At 34.6% G+C, this 18,786-nt stretch overlaps 2 protein-coding genes across 2 annotated transcripts; one reads left to right on the forward strand and one right to left on the reverse strand.

The window, feature by feature from the left end:
* Positions 1-917: 917 nt before the first annotated feature.
* On the reverse strand, positions 918-3,058 carry LOC115992769 (polygalacturonase QRT3-like). Its single transcript, XM_031116990.1, has 3 exons — positions 2,770-3,058; positions 2,172-2,408; positions 918-2,005 (listed from the first exon to the last, which is right to left on the reverse strand). Exons 1-3 carry the CDS (start codon positions 2,959-2,961, stop codon positions 1,004-1,006), a joined length of 1,431 nt encoding a protein of 476 aa, XP_030972850.1. The 5' UTR covers positions 2,962-3,058; the 3' UTR covers positions 918-1,003.
* A 3,302-nt stretch (positions 3,059-6,360) lies between these two features.
* Positions 6,361-9,520, forward strand: LOC115992684 (pollen receptor-like kinase 4). The gene is made up of 3 exons (XM_031116909.1): positions 6,361-7,150; positions 7,685-8,284; positions 8,568-9,520. The coding sequence occupies exons 1-3, from the start codon at positions 6,460-6,462 to the stop codon at positions 9,200-9,202; spliced, it is 1,926 nt and encodes a 641-aa protein (XP_030972769.1). The 5' UTR covers positions 6,361-6,459; the 3' UTR covers positions 9,203-9,520.
* The last annotated feature ends 9,266 nt before the right edge of the window (positions 9,521-18,786 follow it).

Here is an 18,786-nt window from a genome sequence, read left to right on the forward strand (position 1 = left end):
ACTATAGACTTTTTCATTATTGTCATAAGTCATAACCAAAGAAACTAGAGAGAGTTAAAAGGGAAAAAAAAAATTACATTTTCTTCCGCACACCTAATTTTTTCTCTAAACATCTCTTATTCTAGTCAAAAAATTTCTTGAGTAAAAAAAGACATTGATATATGATATATCTCAATAATTTTTGAGTCACAAAAAATTTTACAATTGTTAAGGCGACTAGTCATTAGTTGTAAATAAAGAAAAGTGGTTACAATGATGAGTTTAAATAAAAACCAATAATAACTGAATTATTGTGAAAATTGTTGTGTTTGGTAAGTTAATAATAATGAATGGTTCTAGATTTTTCTTTCAATTAATTAGCTAAAATTGGAGTTCAAAATGGGTCGTTAACTTTCAATTCATGACCAAAAAAACTTATTCAGATATGATATCTTAGAGGATTTTTTTTTTTTGGGGAGAAACGATATCTTAGAGTTTCTAATTTCTGTTTTTTGTTTTAACTTTTTCCCTAACGTTAATTGTTGAAGAGCGCGTAGTTTAATTCAACAAATCTGACCAAATTAATCTTCAAGACGCTCTAATTTTTGAAAAGGAAAATTTTCTATCATTATTATGTAGAGGTCAGGCAATTCTCGTCATAGTCAAGCAAATAATCAACCCTCGTCCTAGAAAGGCAGCTGGATTTCTTTCTAGTGGGGCTAAAGTTTGATAGCAGATTGACAACTTGAGTCTTGAGATTGAAAACCCAAGAAAGATGGAGCCCCAAAAGCAAAATGGTCAAATCTTGAAATTTCCAAGTCATAATTTGAGTATTTGACTCACAATTAAACAACAGTGTTTAACCCGCCAATTTAGGCAGACATAGGGAAATTTACACATAATATTATTGTTGTATATGCTTTAATGTCCATCATATACATACATTTGTGTCAACTATCAAGAAAAAAACAAGAATAAATTTAAAAAAAAAAAAAAACACGATCAATTAGATCCATGTCGCATATCATATGTACCCAACCATGCTTTGATCCACTGATACATGCAATGTTGCCGATACAGGCACGTTCGACTCGACCGTGACACAATTCTTCGATATATTCCGTAACACATGATTAGGAAATGTAGCACCTGCATGCAATGTGTATTGCACATTTTTTATTAGGTTTGGGAACAATAGGACCCTTGAAAAATCGACGGTCCATGTCGTCCCATTACTCGATACTGAACCTCTTGCTACCGTTGATTTAAGTACCATGCCTCGGACATTATTTCGATCAACAATTACTTGATCAATATTTGTGAATGGCACATTTGATTGTTCTAATTGAACAATTTCAACCCCTGTATAATCACCAGAGAACATGTTATCAACAATGTTCACACCACACACAACTCCTGCCAAGGACTTGATCAAAACAAAGGCATTCCCAAGGAAGAATGACCCGGTTATGTGGAGCTGGACCGGATCCTCAGCCACAATACCAGTGAAATCAAAGTAACAATTCATAATTCGGGTTTGGGTCAAACCGGGTGCCTTAACATAAATGCCAGTCCCACCTAATGCAGTGGCCTTGTTATAACAATGTACCCCAGTGAGCACATTGGCCTGCCCTGATACCATAACTCCTATTGATGCTGAGAAAATGACCACATCTGTGACCGCATTGTCATTGCCCATGATGTTAATTCCGATGCCGGAAAAGTCCTTCTCACGGTGGTCACCGCCGATGTTAATGTGTTGACCAATGAAAGAATTTCTAATGTAGGTCTCATGCCCATCTTGGATTAGTATACCATTTGTAGTGAAATGTGAAATGTAACAATTGTCTATGATGGTTCTTAGTGAATTAATTATGGAAATACCACCCCCTCTAAAATTGGAGTTTATCATAAGGTCCTTGAGTGTAATATATTCATACGATAAAGAAGCTGATGATGGCCACAACTCGATCAGATGGCGATCCATCGGGAAATTGTTGGATGCATGAAGTGACCCTCCATGAATCTGTCATACCATAACATATTCAAAGTGAAATATAATTAGAAAATTAAATGAACAAAATAGAATTGATTTATTGAAAAGAAGAAGAAGTGTGTACTGTAATATGAACCTTGGTTTAGATAGCCAAATTAACTCAGAAAAATAAAATTATGTGTTATAGATTGTGTACCATGAAGTTACCGCCACTTGTTTTTGGTAAACGTAATGGACGGCTGATCTTGTATGTCCCTCCATCAAGATGAATCTCAGTGCCTCCAAGATCAGCAATACCCTCCATCAAGTGGGCATCAACTGGAGATCCAAAGGCATCAGAAATAGCTTGCTCAAGTGCCTCAGTGCTATCCAATCTTCCTGTAGGATCAGCACCATAATCGGTCACGTGAAGAACACGTGATCTTGATACTACCTACATCACAATAAGTTCACAAATCACAACCATCATATTAGTACCATATCAATGTTTTGCCAAAATTCACAAGCAAATTAAGAGAAAGTAGTGTTATATTCACAACTTTAATTGGAATGCTACTTGAAATCATGGTCGTAATATACATCTACAATATTCATATGTTAAAAAAGAAAAAAAAAAAAAATCATGGTGGGGTTCTAATTAATTTAACGAATAAAATTTCTTAACATTGAATATAATGAATATGAACAACTTGTAATAAAATCTTACTTATACCAAATAAATATATCGGTGACTTAATCTAATCCTATGATACCAATCTAAAAAAGAAAAGAAGAAAATCTTGGGAATTAATTACCAGTGGTGTTGAATAGCTCTGAGGTTGAGGGGCTCCATTGCGGATGATATGTGCAGCCTTAAACAAAGCCATACGGCGTATTGCATCGTGATACCCGGTCACACCAGAGTAAGAGCTCTCAACGTAGCCAAGAATTACATTTACATACACAAACCCCATGAATAGCTTAACCAACATATCTATCCTAGCCATTTTAACACTTTTCTTGCTATATTTTGTGTGTGCCACTAAATATGAGAGAAAGAGAGAGAGAGATATAGAGAGGAGAGATGTGGGGGGGAGATATAGATATTTTCCTAGATACATGTGTTATGCTACTTTTCAATTTCTTGCTGAGATATTCACTTAAGGTCCAAGGGGGAGCCATGGAAAAGCATGTCTGCACGTAATTTCTTCTATTTGGTTTGAAATTTGAAACCCGGAAAGAAAATTAAGGGAAAGTTGAAATTTTATATATAGTACAACTCATTTTCACATTGAATACTTCGTGTCACACATAAATTATTCATGACTATTGACTAGACATGGAACTTGGAAGTGGAACCTTAGGACGTACGACTATGAAACACATTTTTATAATTTTTATTTTCTTTTAATTGCATTAGTAATATTTTCTTCAGTCCTGAAACAGGAACAAGGTCCGGACTTTATGGGATGTTCTAATTTTGTCATTTTGTGTCACATCGGCCGTATGGGGGTGGAGGCTGTCTACAGGATATCCGGGTGGTGAACTCGTTAGTTTAAGAGACTGTGACGTGAGATAAATTTAAAAGTTTCATGTTTAATTCACCAAACTATCTGTTTATTAGGAGGCTTATAGCGTATGTAGAATAATCTAGCTAATAAGTTGGAATATCAATACTCTCTACTAAATAATTTTTGTTTAAAAAAAAAAAAACATGGCTGCGCCCCAGCATCATTGGACTAAAAGTACAGCTGTTAGCCTAATTGAAAGCATGTTTGAACAATCTGACTACCTATATGACTTTGTTAGTTTGTACAGCACATCTCTCATAGTTTGTTATATTTTGGTGTGCCATGAGAAGGACACGTGAGAGTTTTAATATTTTCAAAATTCTTACTGCTTGCGTACTTAATTGACATTTTGTATTTTTTGTGGACTTGCTGCTACTGTTACTACATATGTTACGTGTTTTGATTTTTTTTTCATGTTCGATCTATAGCTGTTGTTGATACTTGCATTTGGTAGTAGTCAATAAACTTTTCAACTCCAAACACAATTTGCTTTGACCGACCTTGTTTCAACCCTTCCTTTCCTAACTACTTCTAACGGGCTTAATTAGTGATCATAGTCATTACCACCTAACAAGTAATTAATTAAGTTTTTGACTTTTTTATTTTTATTTGTTTATATACATATTTGAGGTGATAATCCCAGCAATTTGTTCAGATTTTCTATAATCTTATTCTAAAACAATTTGTAGACAGTTCTTCATGCGGCTTATGTGTGGTGCATATTCTGTATGGTATATAATGTCATTAATTTTTGGAGATTTAATCAGTTTTAATAATATAACATGTAATAGTGTTAGGGTCATATTTTTCATTAGTTGGCACATTCTTTGACAAAATGTACTTTACCTTGAATTTGGGTAGTTTTACTTTTAAGTGGATTATATAATATCATGAAGTTTGTTTAACAAACAAGAAAAATGATATTATTGAAGACATGAAAACTGCACAAAGAAACAAATGTAAAAAACTGAAAATAGTGAACCTCGACACAAGCTTGATAAAAGCTTCTATCGATATTTAATGAACCTCGATACAAGCTCGACACTACTTGATCTAGAAATTCTAGATTTGTTTTTCGGCCATGATGACTTAGACTTCTAGAGTTTTGTTTATTGAACTTCTAGATGAGATAAAAATATTATTTTATAACTGTCATCATAGACAGAGACTCATATAGAGAATCTATACACATATTGTGAAACTACTTTGTTTTTATGTGCCTTAGGGTTTTGTGAACAAGTACTTCCTTCTCTTCAAGTGTATTGAAGAACTTAATTTGCATCCAACAACAAGCTTCCAGGTGCTGGGAGTTAGTACGTATTGAGATCCGTGCAAAGAAGAAGTCTCTACAAAATCAATTGGGAATTGGCATAATTAAGGATTCTATTGTAGGTAGGTACTTTGTGACAAGTCAGGGTTGGGGTAAAATTCTTTGTACTTGTAAACTCTTGATTTTGATTAGTAATTCATAGGAGCGATGACTTGAAAATCACCCAGTGTGATTTTTGTTTTGTGATTTTGATTAGTCAACAAATCATTGTGTCAAATTTACTTTTTGTTGCACTCTAAATTATTTGGTGATTTGTTTGTGTCTCCACGATATTGCATATAATTTGACTTAATTTATCTATCAAAAAGTAAAAAGGAAAAAAAAAAATCATGATTTGTAAAGTTGTTGAATTGTCCATTCCACTAGATATTCATTTATAATAATGTCTTTGTATTCGACCAGTATCTGCTTAATAAAATTAACGTCCTTAAAAAAATATAATAATAATAATTCGATAAATGAGAATATTCTACTAGTACTCAAAATAAATGAGAATATTCTACTAGTATATATATATATATATATATATATTTTTTTTTTTTGAGAAGCTATTAGTATTGAATTACAATACTTTCGGCATCATCCAATCAATTCTTTAGGATAAAATTGGTAAAACAACGTTAGTCTAAACGCACGCATAGTATAAATGGCGTAAATGTTAAAGTAAAAGTAAAAGAATCATATAAGCCTATCTCTAAAAGAGTTGTAACTTTTTTTTTGAGAAGAAAAAAGAGGTGTAACTTTTGTGGAGTTATACTAGGTGTAATTTAAACTATATATATATACATACACACATTGTGATCAATGCTGAAATTTCTAATTTTGGATTTCTGTTAGCTCACTAGAAAAGCATTTGAGACTTAAATCCAGCGTAAACAAAAAACCAATTGATATTTTAGCCTGGTGATAAGAGCTAGCAATCATCATTATATGGACACTATAAGTTTAAATTTTATCGTATTTATCAAAACAAAAAACCTATTTCTACATGGTTAATTAGATTCAAAGGTATGTGAGTGATCATTTGGGACTCAAATCCCACGTATACAAAAAAACCAATTGATATTTTAACTTGATGACAAGAGCTAGCAATCATTATTACTTGAACACCATAAGTTTTAATTCTATCATATTTATTATATAAAGAAAACCTATTTTTACATAGTTACCTATTATTAGAGAAATTAAAAAAAATGGAAAAAAGGAGAAAAATATTCGAACATTTTTGTAACGATATCAAAATTCAAAGGCCTTCCTTAGATCTCTCCCACCTCCAATCACAACCTCTTAACACAAAATTAACATCCCAAGGCTGTCATGCAAAATTAACCAAAAACCTTGCCAAAATTTCACCTACCTTTAGTTTATTGTCCTAAGCCGTTCATTTTCCTTACCACCATTTGTTGTTTTTGGAATTTCACACCTACCACAAGTAAGAAAGAAACAGTAGGAAATAAATAAATAAGTAATTAATTAAAACAAAAAACCAAAAAAATAAACAAAAAACAAAAAAACAAGAAACAAGAAACAGGGAAAGAAAAAGAGGGTCTCATGCAATCAAAAACCCGCCTTCAATTCATTTGCACCATCTTCAGGCTACAACCATGTTGATGGGTGCGCGCTTGGCTAGGCTTATGCGCGCACCAACAAGACCAACATTCTTGTTCTTCATCTTTATTGTCATACAATCTTACATGGTAATGACATCCTTCGAGGCATCAGACAAGGAGATCCTTTTGACGTTCAAGGAGTCATTAGCAAATACAAAAGCTATTAACAATTGGGATCCTAATGTAAACCCTTGTAATGAGAATAGAGGAAACTGGATTGGTATTAAATGTCACAAGGGACATGTTCGGGGTTTGCAGCTTGAAAACATGGGACTAATGGGTAACATAGATATTGATGCACTTGTTTCTTTGCAATATTTGAGGACGTTGAGCTTCATGAACAACACCTTTGCTGGTTCAATGCCTAGTTTCAACAAACTTACTGCATTAAGATCGGTGTACTTATCGTTTAATCATTTCAATGGAGAGATTCCGGATGATGCCTTTGTTGGTATGAAATCTTTGAAGAAAGTTTTATTGGCGAATAATGAGTTTACGGGTAAAATTCCTTCATCCCTTGCTGCCTTGCCTAAAATTTTGGTGTTGTCACTTGATGGGAACAAATTTGAAGGCCAAATACCTGATTTTCTACAGAAGAGTTTGAGGAAGTTTAATGTGTCTAACAATAATTTGGAAGGTCAAATTCCTGCCAGCTTAAGCAATATGGATCCCAATTCTTTTTCAGGTAATTTATATTTTAGAGTTATATACATTAACTTTTATTTTTATTTTTAATTTTTTTGGGTGCTAATGTGGTTGGGTGTTTTGGACTCTTAAGAGGATATAAGTGGTCCTTGGTATGTGTAGTTCTCCCATCTGATATATACCAAATAACTGCATGAAGAAATTCCTCTGGGATCTCATGCGTTACACAAGATCCAAAACCACTAAATTGTCCCCTTGGGGTTCATTAACTTTAATTTCATGTTGGTTAATTTTCCATTTGGAATCAATTCATTACCATAATAGATGACTTATTGCCTATGGTTGTAATGCCCTCCAAGCATGTAGATAAGTAAATGCACACCAATAGGTGATTACCATTGTGGAGAGTGAGCCTTAAAAGCACCTATCAAAGAATGTCCATGCATGTTATACTTGCTTATATGTGAAACATAACCTTTATTTATTTTTGTTTGGAATAATTTACTCTAATTTTTCTTAGCAACATTATGGAATCTGATTCTTTTTTTCTTTTTTTTTTTTGAGAAAAATGCAGGCAATGCTAACCTATGTGGATCACCTCTAGAATCATGCAAGAAAGGCGGGAAGAAGTTGTCAGTTTTTAAAATCACTGCTATTGTGGTAATGGTAGTTCTTGTAGCAGCAGTCATTATTGCAGTTTTCTTCATATTCTACTTTAAAAAGAAATCGAAACCATTAGAACGAACCTCAACCTTGCACGACAAAAACTGGTTTGATATTTCCTATTCAGGACCAGAACCAGTGGAACCTACACTACCAGTGAACACTGGACAACATAAGGTGAAGTCTGAACATGGGAAGTTGACATTTGTTAGGGATGACAGAGAGAAGTTTGATTTGGAAGACCTACTTAGAGCCTCAGCAGAGATTTTAGGGAGTGCAACATTTGGGTCTTCATATAAGGCTATGATAATGAATGATCAAGTCGTGGTTGTAAAGAGGTACAAGCATATGAACATTGTGGGAAGAGAAGAGTTTGATGAGCATATGACAAGGCTGGGAAGTTTGAGTCATCCCAACTTGCTGCCTCTTGTGGCCTATTATTATAGGAAAGAAGAGAAGCTGTTGATTTCTGACTTTGTTGTGAATGGTAGCTTAGCTAGTGTCCTGCATGGTAGGTTTCTTCTCTTATCAAAATCGAATTACTCAATTGTGATTATTTGGCAGTCACTTTTTTTTGTAATACTAAATTACTTATTACAAATTTTTTTCTTTTCTGAAATCAAATCTCTCCATGCTTTACATGATGTTTATTACTACAATTTTTATTATATAAACCTTATAAACTAATATATCAAGTTTTAAACAGGAAACTATAAAGTAATTTATAATTTTTTTTTTTTTTTGTTGTTGTTGTTGATGTGACATCAATTACATGGATTCTTTTGTTTGTTTAGGCAATCATTATGAAGACAAACCAGCACTTGATTGGCCAACCCGTTTGAGAATAATCAAAGGTGTAGCTCGGGGATTGGCTTACCTCTATGATGTCATCCCTAGCCTAATTATACCCCATGGACACCTAAAATCTTCAAATGTGCTTCTAGATGAGTCCATGGATGCCATACTAGCTGATTATGCTCTATCCCCAGTTATCAACCTTGACCTTGTTCAACAGATCATGATGGCTTACAAGTCACCCGAGTTTGCACAACATGGCCGCATAACAAAGAAGACTGACATATGGAGTTTAGGAATATTAATATTGGAGATTTTAACAGGCAAGTTCCCAGAGAACTATCTCACACATGTTCATGATAGAAATGCGGATTTAGCGAGTTGGGTTAACACAATGATTAAGGAAAAGCTGGTGAGTGATGTGTTTGATTTAGAAATGGGGGGAGCAAAGAACAGCAAAAGTGAAATTTTAAAGCTTTTGAAGATTGGATTGAGTTGTTGTGAGGAGGATGTGGAGAGAAGGTTAGATATTAATGAGGTTGTTCGAATGATTGAAGAGTTAAAAGAGGGAGATGGTGATAGTGAATATATATCAAGTGTTACCAATGATGGGGATAATTTTAGAGGTATGTAAAACACAAATGAAAACGTACAAATATATTGCAGGGATCGGATCATATATTTTGGCTTCCCAATGTTGAAGAACAGGAGATGGACACACAATGAAATATCAACTTGTTTTTTTGTTTGCCTTTTTATTTTTTATTTTGGACAAGAAGTTGGTTTTCAATGTGTAGGAATTGGAGCATGACTTCTGTTTCTTTGTGTAAACAGTGGCCCTTTTTTTAGAACTAGTTAGGATTACACACAATATGTCTGTCTCTCTCTCTCTATTTCTCCTTCCCTTACCTTACGTTAGATATGTTATGTCCATGTACTAATTATTCTACATTAGAAATGAATTCATTTTATGCTTCAAATTAAATATTATATATAAATATGAAAGAGTATCCTATATAATGTTACATCTAGGAAAAAAATAGTAAAATTTTAACCGTAAAATGAAATCTATGGAAATGGAAATGATGTTGTTTTGTATTCCACCACGCTATATCCATTTTAGCGCAATTGGGAAAGCTATTGCAACTCAAAGCTAGCAAACTGCACAATCACATGTTGTAACACCTCAAATTGTATTCACTTCAAGCCCATGAATTGATTTTAGCTATCACGATGGTCTTAGGCCGATTTATAGAAACCTTCCAACTTCCAAGGTCCTCCACATACATGTACAAAAATGTCAATATCTGTTTTCTTTTAGCAGAAAATTATATCGAGTACATAGAGATTATTTGTCAAATAAAACCATAAGCAGTTTGTCAAAAATTGTTTTCTTAGATGTATCTTTAATCTGTTTTTATATATTTAAAGTTAAAGTGTAGTATTTATTATTATTACTAGTATCTAATACTTACTTACGCATGAGAATGGTAAATTGTAGTGGTGCTATTAATGTTAGAGCAACCGCTGATCTTGCAAAATCATGCATAATACAAAAAGTGCATCATTTTGCACATTTTACTCAAAAAAATGCCCACATCAGTCAGTGTAAAAGTGTGCAAATATGCACCACTATTACAGTAACCGTGCATATATGTATGGTTACTATGTCTCTTCTATTTATTATTTTAGTATTTATTTCTCTCTCCTCTCTGTACCTCTGACTCTCATCTCATCTCAACTCTCTCTTTCTCATTTCATCACAGCTCTTTCTTTCTCTCATCTTAACTATTGAGTCTTCGTTGATCCAAGGCCTTGGCTCTTTTAGCCTTTCCGATCTCTCAGCCTCTCCTATCTCTTAGCCTCTCCTATCGTTGATTCGATGAGTCTTCGTTGATCCAAGGCCTTGACTCTCTTGGCCTCTCTGATCATTGGATTATTGATACAAGGCCTTGCCTCAGTAATCTGAAGCTCCAAGAAAGTGATACTGGTTCCGGATCTGGCGAGTTCTAGCTGGAGCTCCATTACCTTCTTGCCATTTGGATCTATGGCTTTTGGGTTTTGATCGAATCTATGGCTTTTAGGTTTTGATCCATTTTTTATTCTTTTTTTGTGTTGGGGACATATTTTTATGTAATTGGCATATCCTTTGACAAAACGCACTTTACTTGTATTTGGATAAATCTAAGTAGGTTCAAGATGATCATTACAAGTGGTTAAATTGAAGACATGAAGACTACTCAAGAACTGTTCAAGAAAAGTGTAATTTGCAGGTCTCGATACCTGCTCGATAGAAGCTCGATCTGTCGAGATTCATTAAAGCTCGACAGATGCCTCGATTGATCGAGCTTATGGGTTTTCAGATTATAGCCAGCAATGTTTTTATTCTAAAAGGCTATTTGTTTATGGGTTTGTATAATCCTTATTGGACTAGGAAAACACAAGGTTTGTGTAAACCTATTTGGAATAAGAGAGCCCATTAAGCTCCTATTTAAAGGAGGTGGGAAAAAGAAAAACCTAACCCTAGAGATCTTCATAAGGTTTTCTTTTTGAAACCCAAAACCTTCTTCTACAGAAGAAAGAGTTTTTACTGCGTTTCTTGTACGCCTTTGAGTTCTGTAACCAAGCAAAGTCTCTTGCACCAATATTGAAGATCTTATTGGTGTTTCTATGTGAAGCTGCTGCAAATCAACTACAACAATCAAAGGGTTGCTATGGAATTAGTCACGTACTGAGATTCGTGCAAAGGAGTAAGCCGCGTATTGGGATCCGCGCATCAAATTGGTTAGTCACGTACTTGGGAGTCATGCATCAGAAAGGGAAACTGTCACTACAGAACAAGTCCAATTGGGTATTGGGGTAAGGGTTCAACTGTAGGTTGGTAAAGTACCTGGATTCCTTTACTTGTAATCGCTTGTTGTGATAATAGTGGAGTTTCGGGAGTAGTGACCTGAAAATCACCTAGTGGGGTTTTTGCCGTTAGGTTTTCCCCATTCGTAAACAAATCACCGTGTTATCTATTTTTCGCTGCATTATTAGTTTATTGGTGATTTATTTGTACTACAACACGTTTGTATGATAAATTGAGTAATTAATAACTTGGCTAATTAATTAATTACTATTACAAGGGGTCATTCAGTTTGTGGCCTATCTTTGAGTTTTGTAACCAAGCAAAGTCTCTTGCACCAATATTGAAGATCTTATTGGTGTTTCTATGTGAAGCTGCTGCAAATCAACTACAACAATCAAAGGGTTGCTGTGGAATTAGTCACGTACTGGGATTCATGCAAAGGAGTAAGCCGCGTACTGGGATCCGCGCATCAAATTGGTTAGTCACGTACTTGGGAGTCATGCATCAGAAAGGGAAACTGTCACTACAGAACAAGTCCAATTGGGTATTGGGGTAAGGGTTCAACTGTAGGTTGGTAAGGTACTTGGATTCCTTTACTTGTAATTGCTTGTTGTGATAATAGTGAAGTTTCGGGAGTAGTGACCTGAAAATCACCTGGTGGGGTTTTTACCGTTAGGTTTTCCCCATTCGTAAACAAATCACTGTATTATTTATTTTTCGCTGCATTATTAGTTTATTGGTGATTTATTTGTGCTACAACGCGTATGTATGATAAATTGAGTAATTAATAACTTGGCTAATTAATTAATTAATTTCTATTATAAGGGGTCATTCAGTTTGTGGCCTATCAAGTGGTATAAGAGCGGACACACTTTGATTAGGGTTTAATCTTTGTTGTGTTGATCCATTGACCCCTATTTGTCATGGATAGAGGACAATCATTAATCATACTTCCTTTATTTGATGGCACTAACTATGCATACAGGAAAGTACGCATGAGAGTTTTCTTGCAGTCTTTAAATGAGAAAGTGTGGCAAGCTGTGGAGATAGGTTGGACTAAGCCTACAAAAGCGCCAGCCGACTGGGATGATGCTAAGATTAAGGCGGCAAACTTCAACAGCAGAGCTTTAAATGCATTGGTCAGTGTTGTCACCAATGAGGAGTTCAAGAAGATATCCTTCACTGAAACTGCCAAGGAGGCTTGGACCATTCTCTAGACAACCTATGAGGGTACTAAGGCTGTCAAGGACTCAAAGTTTCAGAGGCTCACTACAAGCTTTGAAGAGATAAAGATGGAGGAGGATGAGTCTTTCGATGAGTTCTATGCCAAGCTAAAGGACATAGTGAACTCAGCCTTCAATCTTGGGGAAACCATTCCTGAACCCAAGATTGTGAGGAAAGTGCTTAAATCTTTGTCCGAGAGATTTCATGCCAAGATTATGGCAATAGAAGAATCAAAGGATATTGACAAGATTTCTCTAATTAAGCTGGTTGGAAACTTGCAGACCTACGAGTTAGGGTTGACAAGAATAGGCAAGTTGGGTAAAAGTAAGAGTATGGTACTGAAAGCCGAGAGCAGTGAAATAGATGAATCTTTTGATGATGAAGATTCTAAGATGAAGTCCTACATCACCAGGCAGTTCAAGAAGTTTATGAAGAACGCCAATGGAAAGGGTTTCGACAAGGACCGCAGGCAATCCAATTCTTCTCAGTTTAAAGGTCAAGACAAAGGGAAGAAGGATGCTAAGGAAGGTGGTCAGTACACTGTTCCCTCAGGACCTAAGTGCTTTGGGTGTCAAGGTTTCAATAACATGAAGCATGAGTGTCCTACATACCTCAAGAGCATTGGGAAGAGCAAGACACTTGTTGTTACCTTGAGCGACACTGAGCCTGAGGATGATTCCGACAATGAGGATGACGAAATCTTAAATGCCTTCACAGTCATGGTCAATCCTACTGATGGGATTGTTAAAGATGTGGTTGAAGAAGAGGAACTGGTGGAATCTAAGTTTGAGAAGATGGATGATCAAGATGACATCCATACGACCTATGAGAAGCTATATAAGCTTTCTAAGAAGCATGAGAAATTATATAGGCTAACCACCAAGAAGCTCAGTGATGTGGAACTTGACCGTGAGGAGTTTTCCACAAAATTTGATGAGGCCAATCAGACTATTGGAGCACTGAGATTCGAGAACAATTTCTTGGCTGAGAAAACCAAGAAGCTTGAAGCAGAACTGTTTCAAGTCAAAGCTCAATTGGAGAGGACTTCAAGCGCAAAGCTGGATGAGATGCTGAGCATTCAGAAATCTACTTCAGATCGAACAGGTTTAGGGTATGGACTTTCTTCTTCTAATACTGCTTCTTCTAGTACTACTGTTTTTGTTCCGCCTGCTAATAATGTTAAAACTGAGAACAATGAGATTAAAACTGAATTAGCTAGTGAGAACTTAGATAAGGGTAAATCTATCTTAGAAGCACCCTCTAAGCTTGAGAAGAAAGATGTTAAAAACCCTAGGGCTAAGAAGGTTAACTCTTAAAAGCCTAAACAAAAGAAGCAGTATCTCTGTCATCATTGTGGAGCTGCCAATCATACTCGGACAAATTGCTACAAGTGGCTTGCCACTCAACAGAGCAACGACATGATAGCATCTGGGAACCAGAATCAGCTTCAATCCTCTCTCGCTCCTCTTGGTGATCTTCTCAAAGCCCTCATGTTCCTTTCGAACTTGAACGGTTTTAATTCTTCCCCTTCACCACTGGTTCAAGGGTTTACTAGACGGAAAGGTTCTTCCAAGGTGTGGAAGGAAAATGACTCCAAGTAATTCTGTCACTTTTCTCTCTCTCTTCTTGTTTTTGTGTGTGCATTACTTATGTGTTTTGCTTTCATGTTTTGAGTCAGTCTAGTTTTTATGCTTTGTTTGTTTAACATGTTTTTGTTTGGTTATTTTTTTAGTTTTTGCGTTGTTTTGTTTTTCTTTATAAAAAAAAAAAAATACAAAAACAGTGTGTGTTTTGTGTACTTTGGTACTTGTGTACCTTGGATAGCCATTGAAATAAAGTCTTCTAAATTTTGTATCATTTGTAGTTTAGATGAGCATCTCTATGCACAACTAAGCAAGTGAGCTTTGTGGGCTGTGTTTGTGATGAGTATGATTAAGTTGTCTCTCAAACTTAACACACATATCACTCTTTTTAACGGGAAGGACTGAAAAATCTTGAGAGAAAGGCATAAAAAACCATCTCGCCACTATTGCCCACCAATCATAGTAAGACACCTGTATGCTTCGGCATAGCAAAAGTGCAGTGTCAATGACATTTGTGTGCTTAGGCATAGCAAAATTAGAATGTCAAATATCATTGGGTATTTCTTTTCTCTCTTTTATATGGCCATGCATGATATGCTTAAAAGAAAAATATGCAAAGAAAAATCAAAAGCAAAAAAAGATAAAAAAAAATGTTTTAAATATGATTGCAAGCTTGTATTCTAGGAGATGTGGAAGTTATAGGATGTACCTCAAAGGTGATAGTCCCCATCAAGTAGTTATGATTGTGTGTGAGTTAAAGTGAATTTCTCATATCTCAAATCGTCATAACATATATACATTTATGCAATCTTGCGATATTTTTCACACACAACACGCAATATTCTTTGCTATTTTTGATACATGTGCAGATACAATGTGATTTGGCCATCACAAAGGTTTACATGTGTTAATGTATGCTCACTAAACTGTCTTGATTTATTTTTGAAATATAAAATTGGTTAGACTTGTTTAGTGTGTGTGTGTGTGTTTGAAGATCCATGTGCTTAAAATTTTAATTGAGAAATGATTTTGAAAGTTTAATATGTTGATTGGATCTGTGGTTGAGTTGCTTGTTTAATTGCATTCATATCTGTGTTTTTCACATGTCGAAAAACTGGTTTTAAAAGCTAGCTCGACAGCTCCTTGACACCTCCTCGATACCTAGCTATCTATCGAGTTTCTTTAGCTTTTTCTTATCGCAATCTTGATAGCTTCTTGACACCTGATGGATCGATTGAGAAAGCTCCTGTCTCCTCGATAGCTTCTCGACACCTAGTGGATCGATCGAGATCTTTTTAGCCTTTTGTTGATTTGTCCCTCGACAGCTGCATCTGTCGACGTCTATTATGCTCGACACCTGTCTTGCCACCTCTTGATCAATTGAGATTCCCTTGCATGCATTTCATTTTTCTTTGTTTTGCATTTTTTTCCTTTATGTCCATAGCATCTTGTTTTTCTTTTTCTTCCAGGTCTATGGTTTCTTGTTCTCCTTGTTCCCTCTATGTCAGTTTTCTGTTTGTCTCCATCATGTCTTTTGGCTTTTTATGCCCTTTGACAATCGTGTCAAAAAGGGGGAGAAATTTGATAATTGAATATCATTCCTTAGGGGGAGTAATAGATTTAGGGGGAGAACTTCATGTTAGAGGGAAGAAAGTTTTTGTTGTAACTAACTTAGGGTGTTAGTTTGATACACATTGATATTGATATATTTTTTGTGTTGTGTATCTTTTGGTTTTGTAACCATTTACATACATCATGTGTTGTTTCTATATTAGATGATGATGTATATGTTTCACTCTTTATCTCACATGTGTTGTTTTTTTTCTCTTTATACACATGTTTCTTGTTTATTTAACTTGTCATTATTTTCCACATGGTACCTTGATGTGTTTTGTTTAGTGCCTTTCAAGAAAGACAAGTTAAAGCCAAGTCAAGATTCCGAACCTTCTTCTTGCAGCAACTTCCAAGGATCAGATCTTTTAGACTAAGCTTATTTATTCTATAATCTTGAGTAGAATGTAATCTAGGATATTCAATGTACTCTTGTGGTTTTGTCACAGATTGCCAAAGGAGGAGATTGTTGGGTACATTTTTTTTATGTAATTGGCGTATCCTTTGACAAAACGCACTTTACTTGTATTTGGATAAATCTAAGTAGGTTCAAGATGATCATTACAAGTGGTTAAATTGAAGACATGAAGATTACTCAAGAACTGTTCAAGAAAAATGCAATCTATAGTTCTCGACACCTGTTCGATTTGTCGAGATTCATTAAAGCTCGACAGATGCCTCGATCGATCGAGCTTACGGGTTTTCAGATTATAGCCAACAATGTTTTTATTCTAAAATGCTATTTGTTTATGGGTTTGTATAATTCTTATTGGACTAGGAAAACCCAAGGTTTGTGTAAACCTATTTGGAATAGGAGAGCCCATTAAGCTCCTATTTAAAGGAGGTGGGAAAAAGAAAAACCTAACCCTAGAGAGCTTCAAAAGGTTTTCTTTTTGAAACCCAAAACCTTCTTCTACAGAAGAAAGAATTCTTGTTGCCTTTCTTGTACGCCTTTGGGTTCTGTAACCAAGCAAAGTCTTTTGCACCAACATTGAAGATCTTATTGGTGTTTCTATGTGAAGCTGCTACAAGTCAACTACAACAATCAAAGGGTTGTTGTGGAGTTAGTCATGTACTGGGATTCGTGCAAAGGAGTAAGCCGCGTATTGGGATCCGCGCATCAAATTGGTTAGTCACGTACTTGGTAGTCATGCATCAAAAAAGGGAATTGTCACTACAGAACAAGTCCAGTTGGGTATTGGGTTAAGGGTTCAACTGTAGGTTGGAAAGGTACTTGGATTCCTTTACTTGTAACCGTTTGTTGTGATAATAGTGGAGTTTCGGGAGTGGTGACCTGAAAATCATCCGGTGGGGTTTTTGCCGTTAGGTTTTCCCCATTCATAAACAAATCACCGTGTTATTTATTTCCCACTGCATTATTAGTTTATTGGTGATTTGTTTGTGCTACCATGTGTTTGTATGATAAATTGATTAATTAACTTGGCTAATTAATTAATTAATTTCTATCACAAGGAGTCACTCAGTTTGTGGCCTATCAGTTTGATTAGTAGGTTTTGGGATTTCATATGGCTGGGTTGAATGAGTTTCTAGATTTCATATGGTTGGGTTGATGATGATGGTTACTTGATGATGGTGGCTATGTGGGTTGTGTTGGGTTTGTGAAAGAGATGACAATGTTAAAGAAATGAATATTTTATTGAATAAATGTGTAGAATAGATTAACTGACGTGGGTATTTTGTAAAAGTGGGTGTGTAAAATAGAAAAAATAGGTTTTTTTCTTACAAAATAGATGGAAATTTTGTACTAAATGATGCTATTGCTCTTAGTTTGAGTTTGACGATATAGGACATAATTTGACCAGATTATTTGAAGGTGCTAAAATAGTTTTTCTTTACAATTTTCATGATATTGGTTATGCCAAGTTTCTCATTACATTTATATTATGTATATAATTTTGAAAATCATTATTGGATTCTACATATACAATATAAATTGACAATTATTGCTTGTGAAATTCTACTAATTATGACACAAGATAAAATAATAAATTGGTCAAATAGTATTTCCTAAATTGAGTTGGGATAGGTGCATGGAATCGTTTAGCTTAATTACAATTTGTTACGTTCAATATTTTCGTATACAAAATTCTAAATAGAAACACTATAAAAAATATTCTCATTAGTTTAGAGAAAAAATAATAGCAAAAATTTAAACAATTTAATTTGTATGGAAAGCTAACAAAAACAAAATCCAATTTTGATTATAATTGAATTTTCTCTAAACTTTAGTTTTAAAAAGCGCGCGCGCACACACGCACATATATTACCTAATTAGTAATAGACTGTACATAGTCATGGTATATTACATAAATAACTTATAAATTTGAATTGTTTTTAGTTATACAAAAAAAATACTCATAAATATAAAATCATTCAAACTCTTTCTTCTTCTAATTTTATGTATAGAGTTAGCTAGATATATAATTATGTTTTTTATGGTTTATTTATATTGAATTCCTTATTTTCTACACTAAATTAACTCATTCGGAACAAAAATTAAAAAAACTTAGATTAAGATTAGATGGGATACATGTTTCAAAATTAAACTCTAATTGAAATCTTTTAGATTAGACAAGTGGCGTAAAATTAGACTCTAATTGAATTTCAATTTAAAATCTAATTAGATTTTCTCTCAGCTTTGCCTATTAATATATATATATATATATATATTACTCTTTTGTTGAGTCACGTTAGCAGCCCATCATCCACCTTTTCCAATTCCCTCTCTCCTATTTTTAACTCTTTTTCTTCTTATTAATTTCCTAACTTAATTATTGTTACACTTTCTCTAACTTTTCCCCTCCCTTTTACCTTTTCTTCTCCTCACTATTATCTATCTTAATATCACTTAATTTTCCTCCATCCCTTTATCTTCCTTTATTTTTGGTGTTTCTTATTCTTATCATCTTACTAATTCTCTCTCCCATT

This window comes from Quercus lobata, chromosome 5, assembly GCF_001633185.2.
Source record: "Quercus lobata isolate SW786 chromosome 5, ValleyOak3.0 Primary Assembly, whole genome shotgun sequence".
Lineage (NCBI taxonomy): Eukaryota > Viridiplantae > Streptophyta > Magnoliopsida > Fagales > Fagaceae > Quercus > Quercus lobata.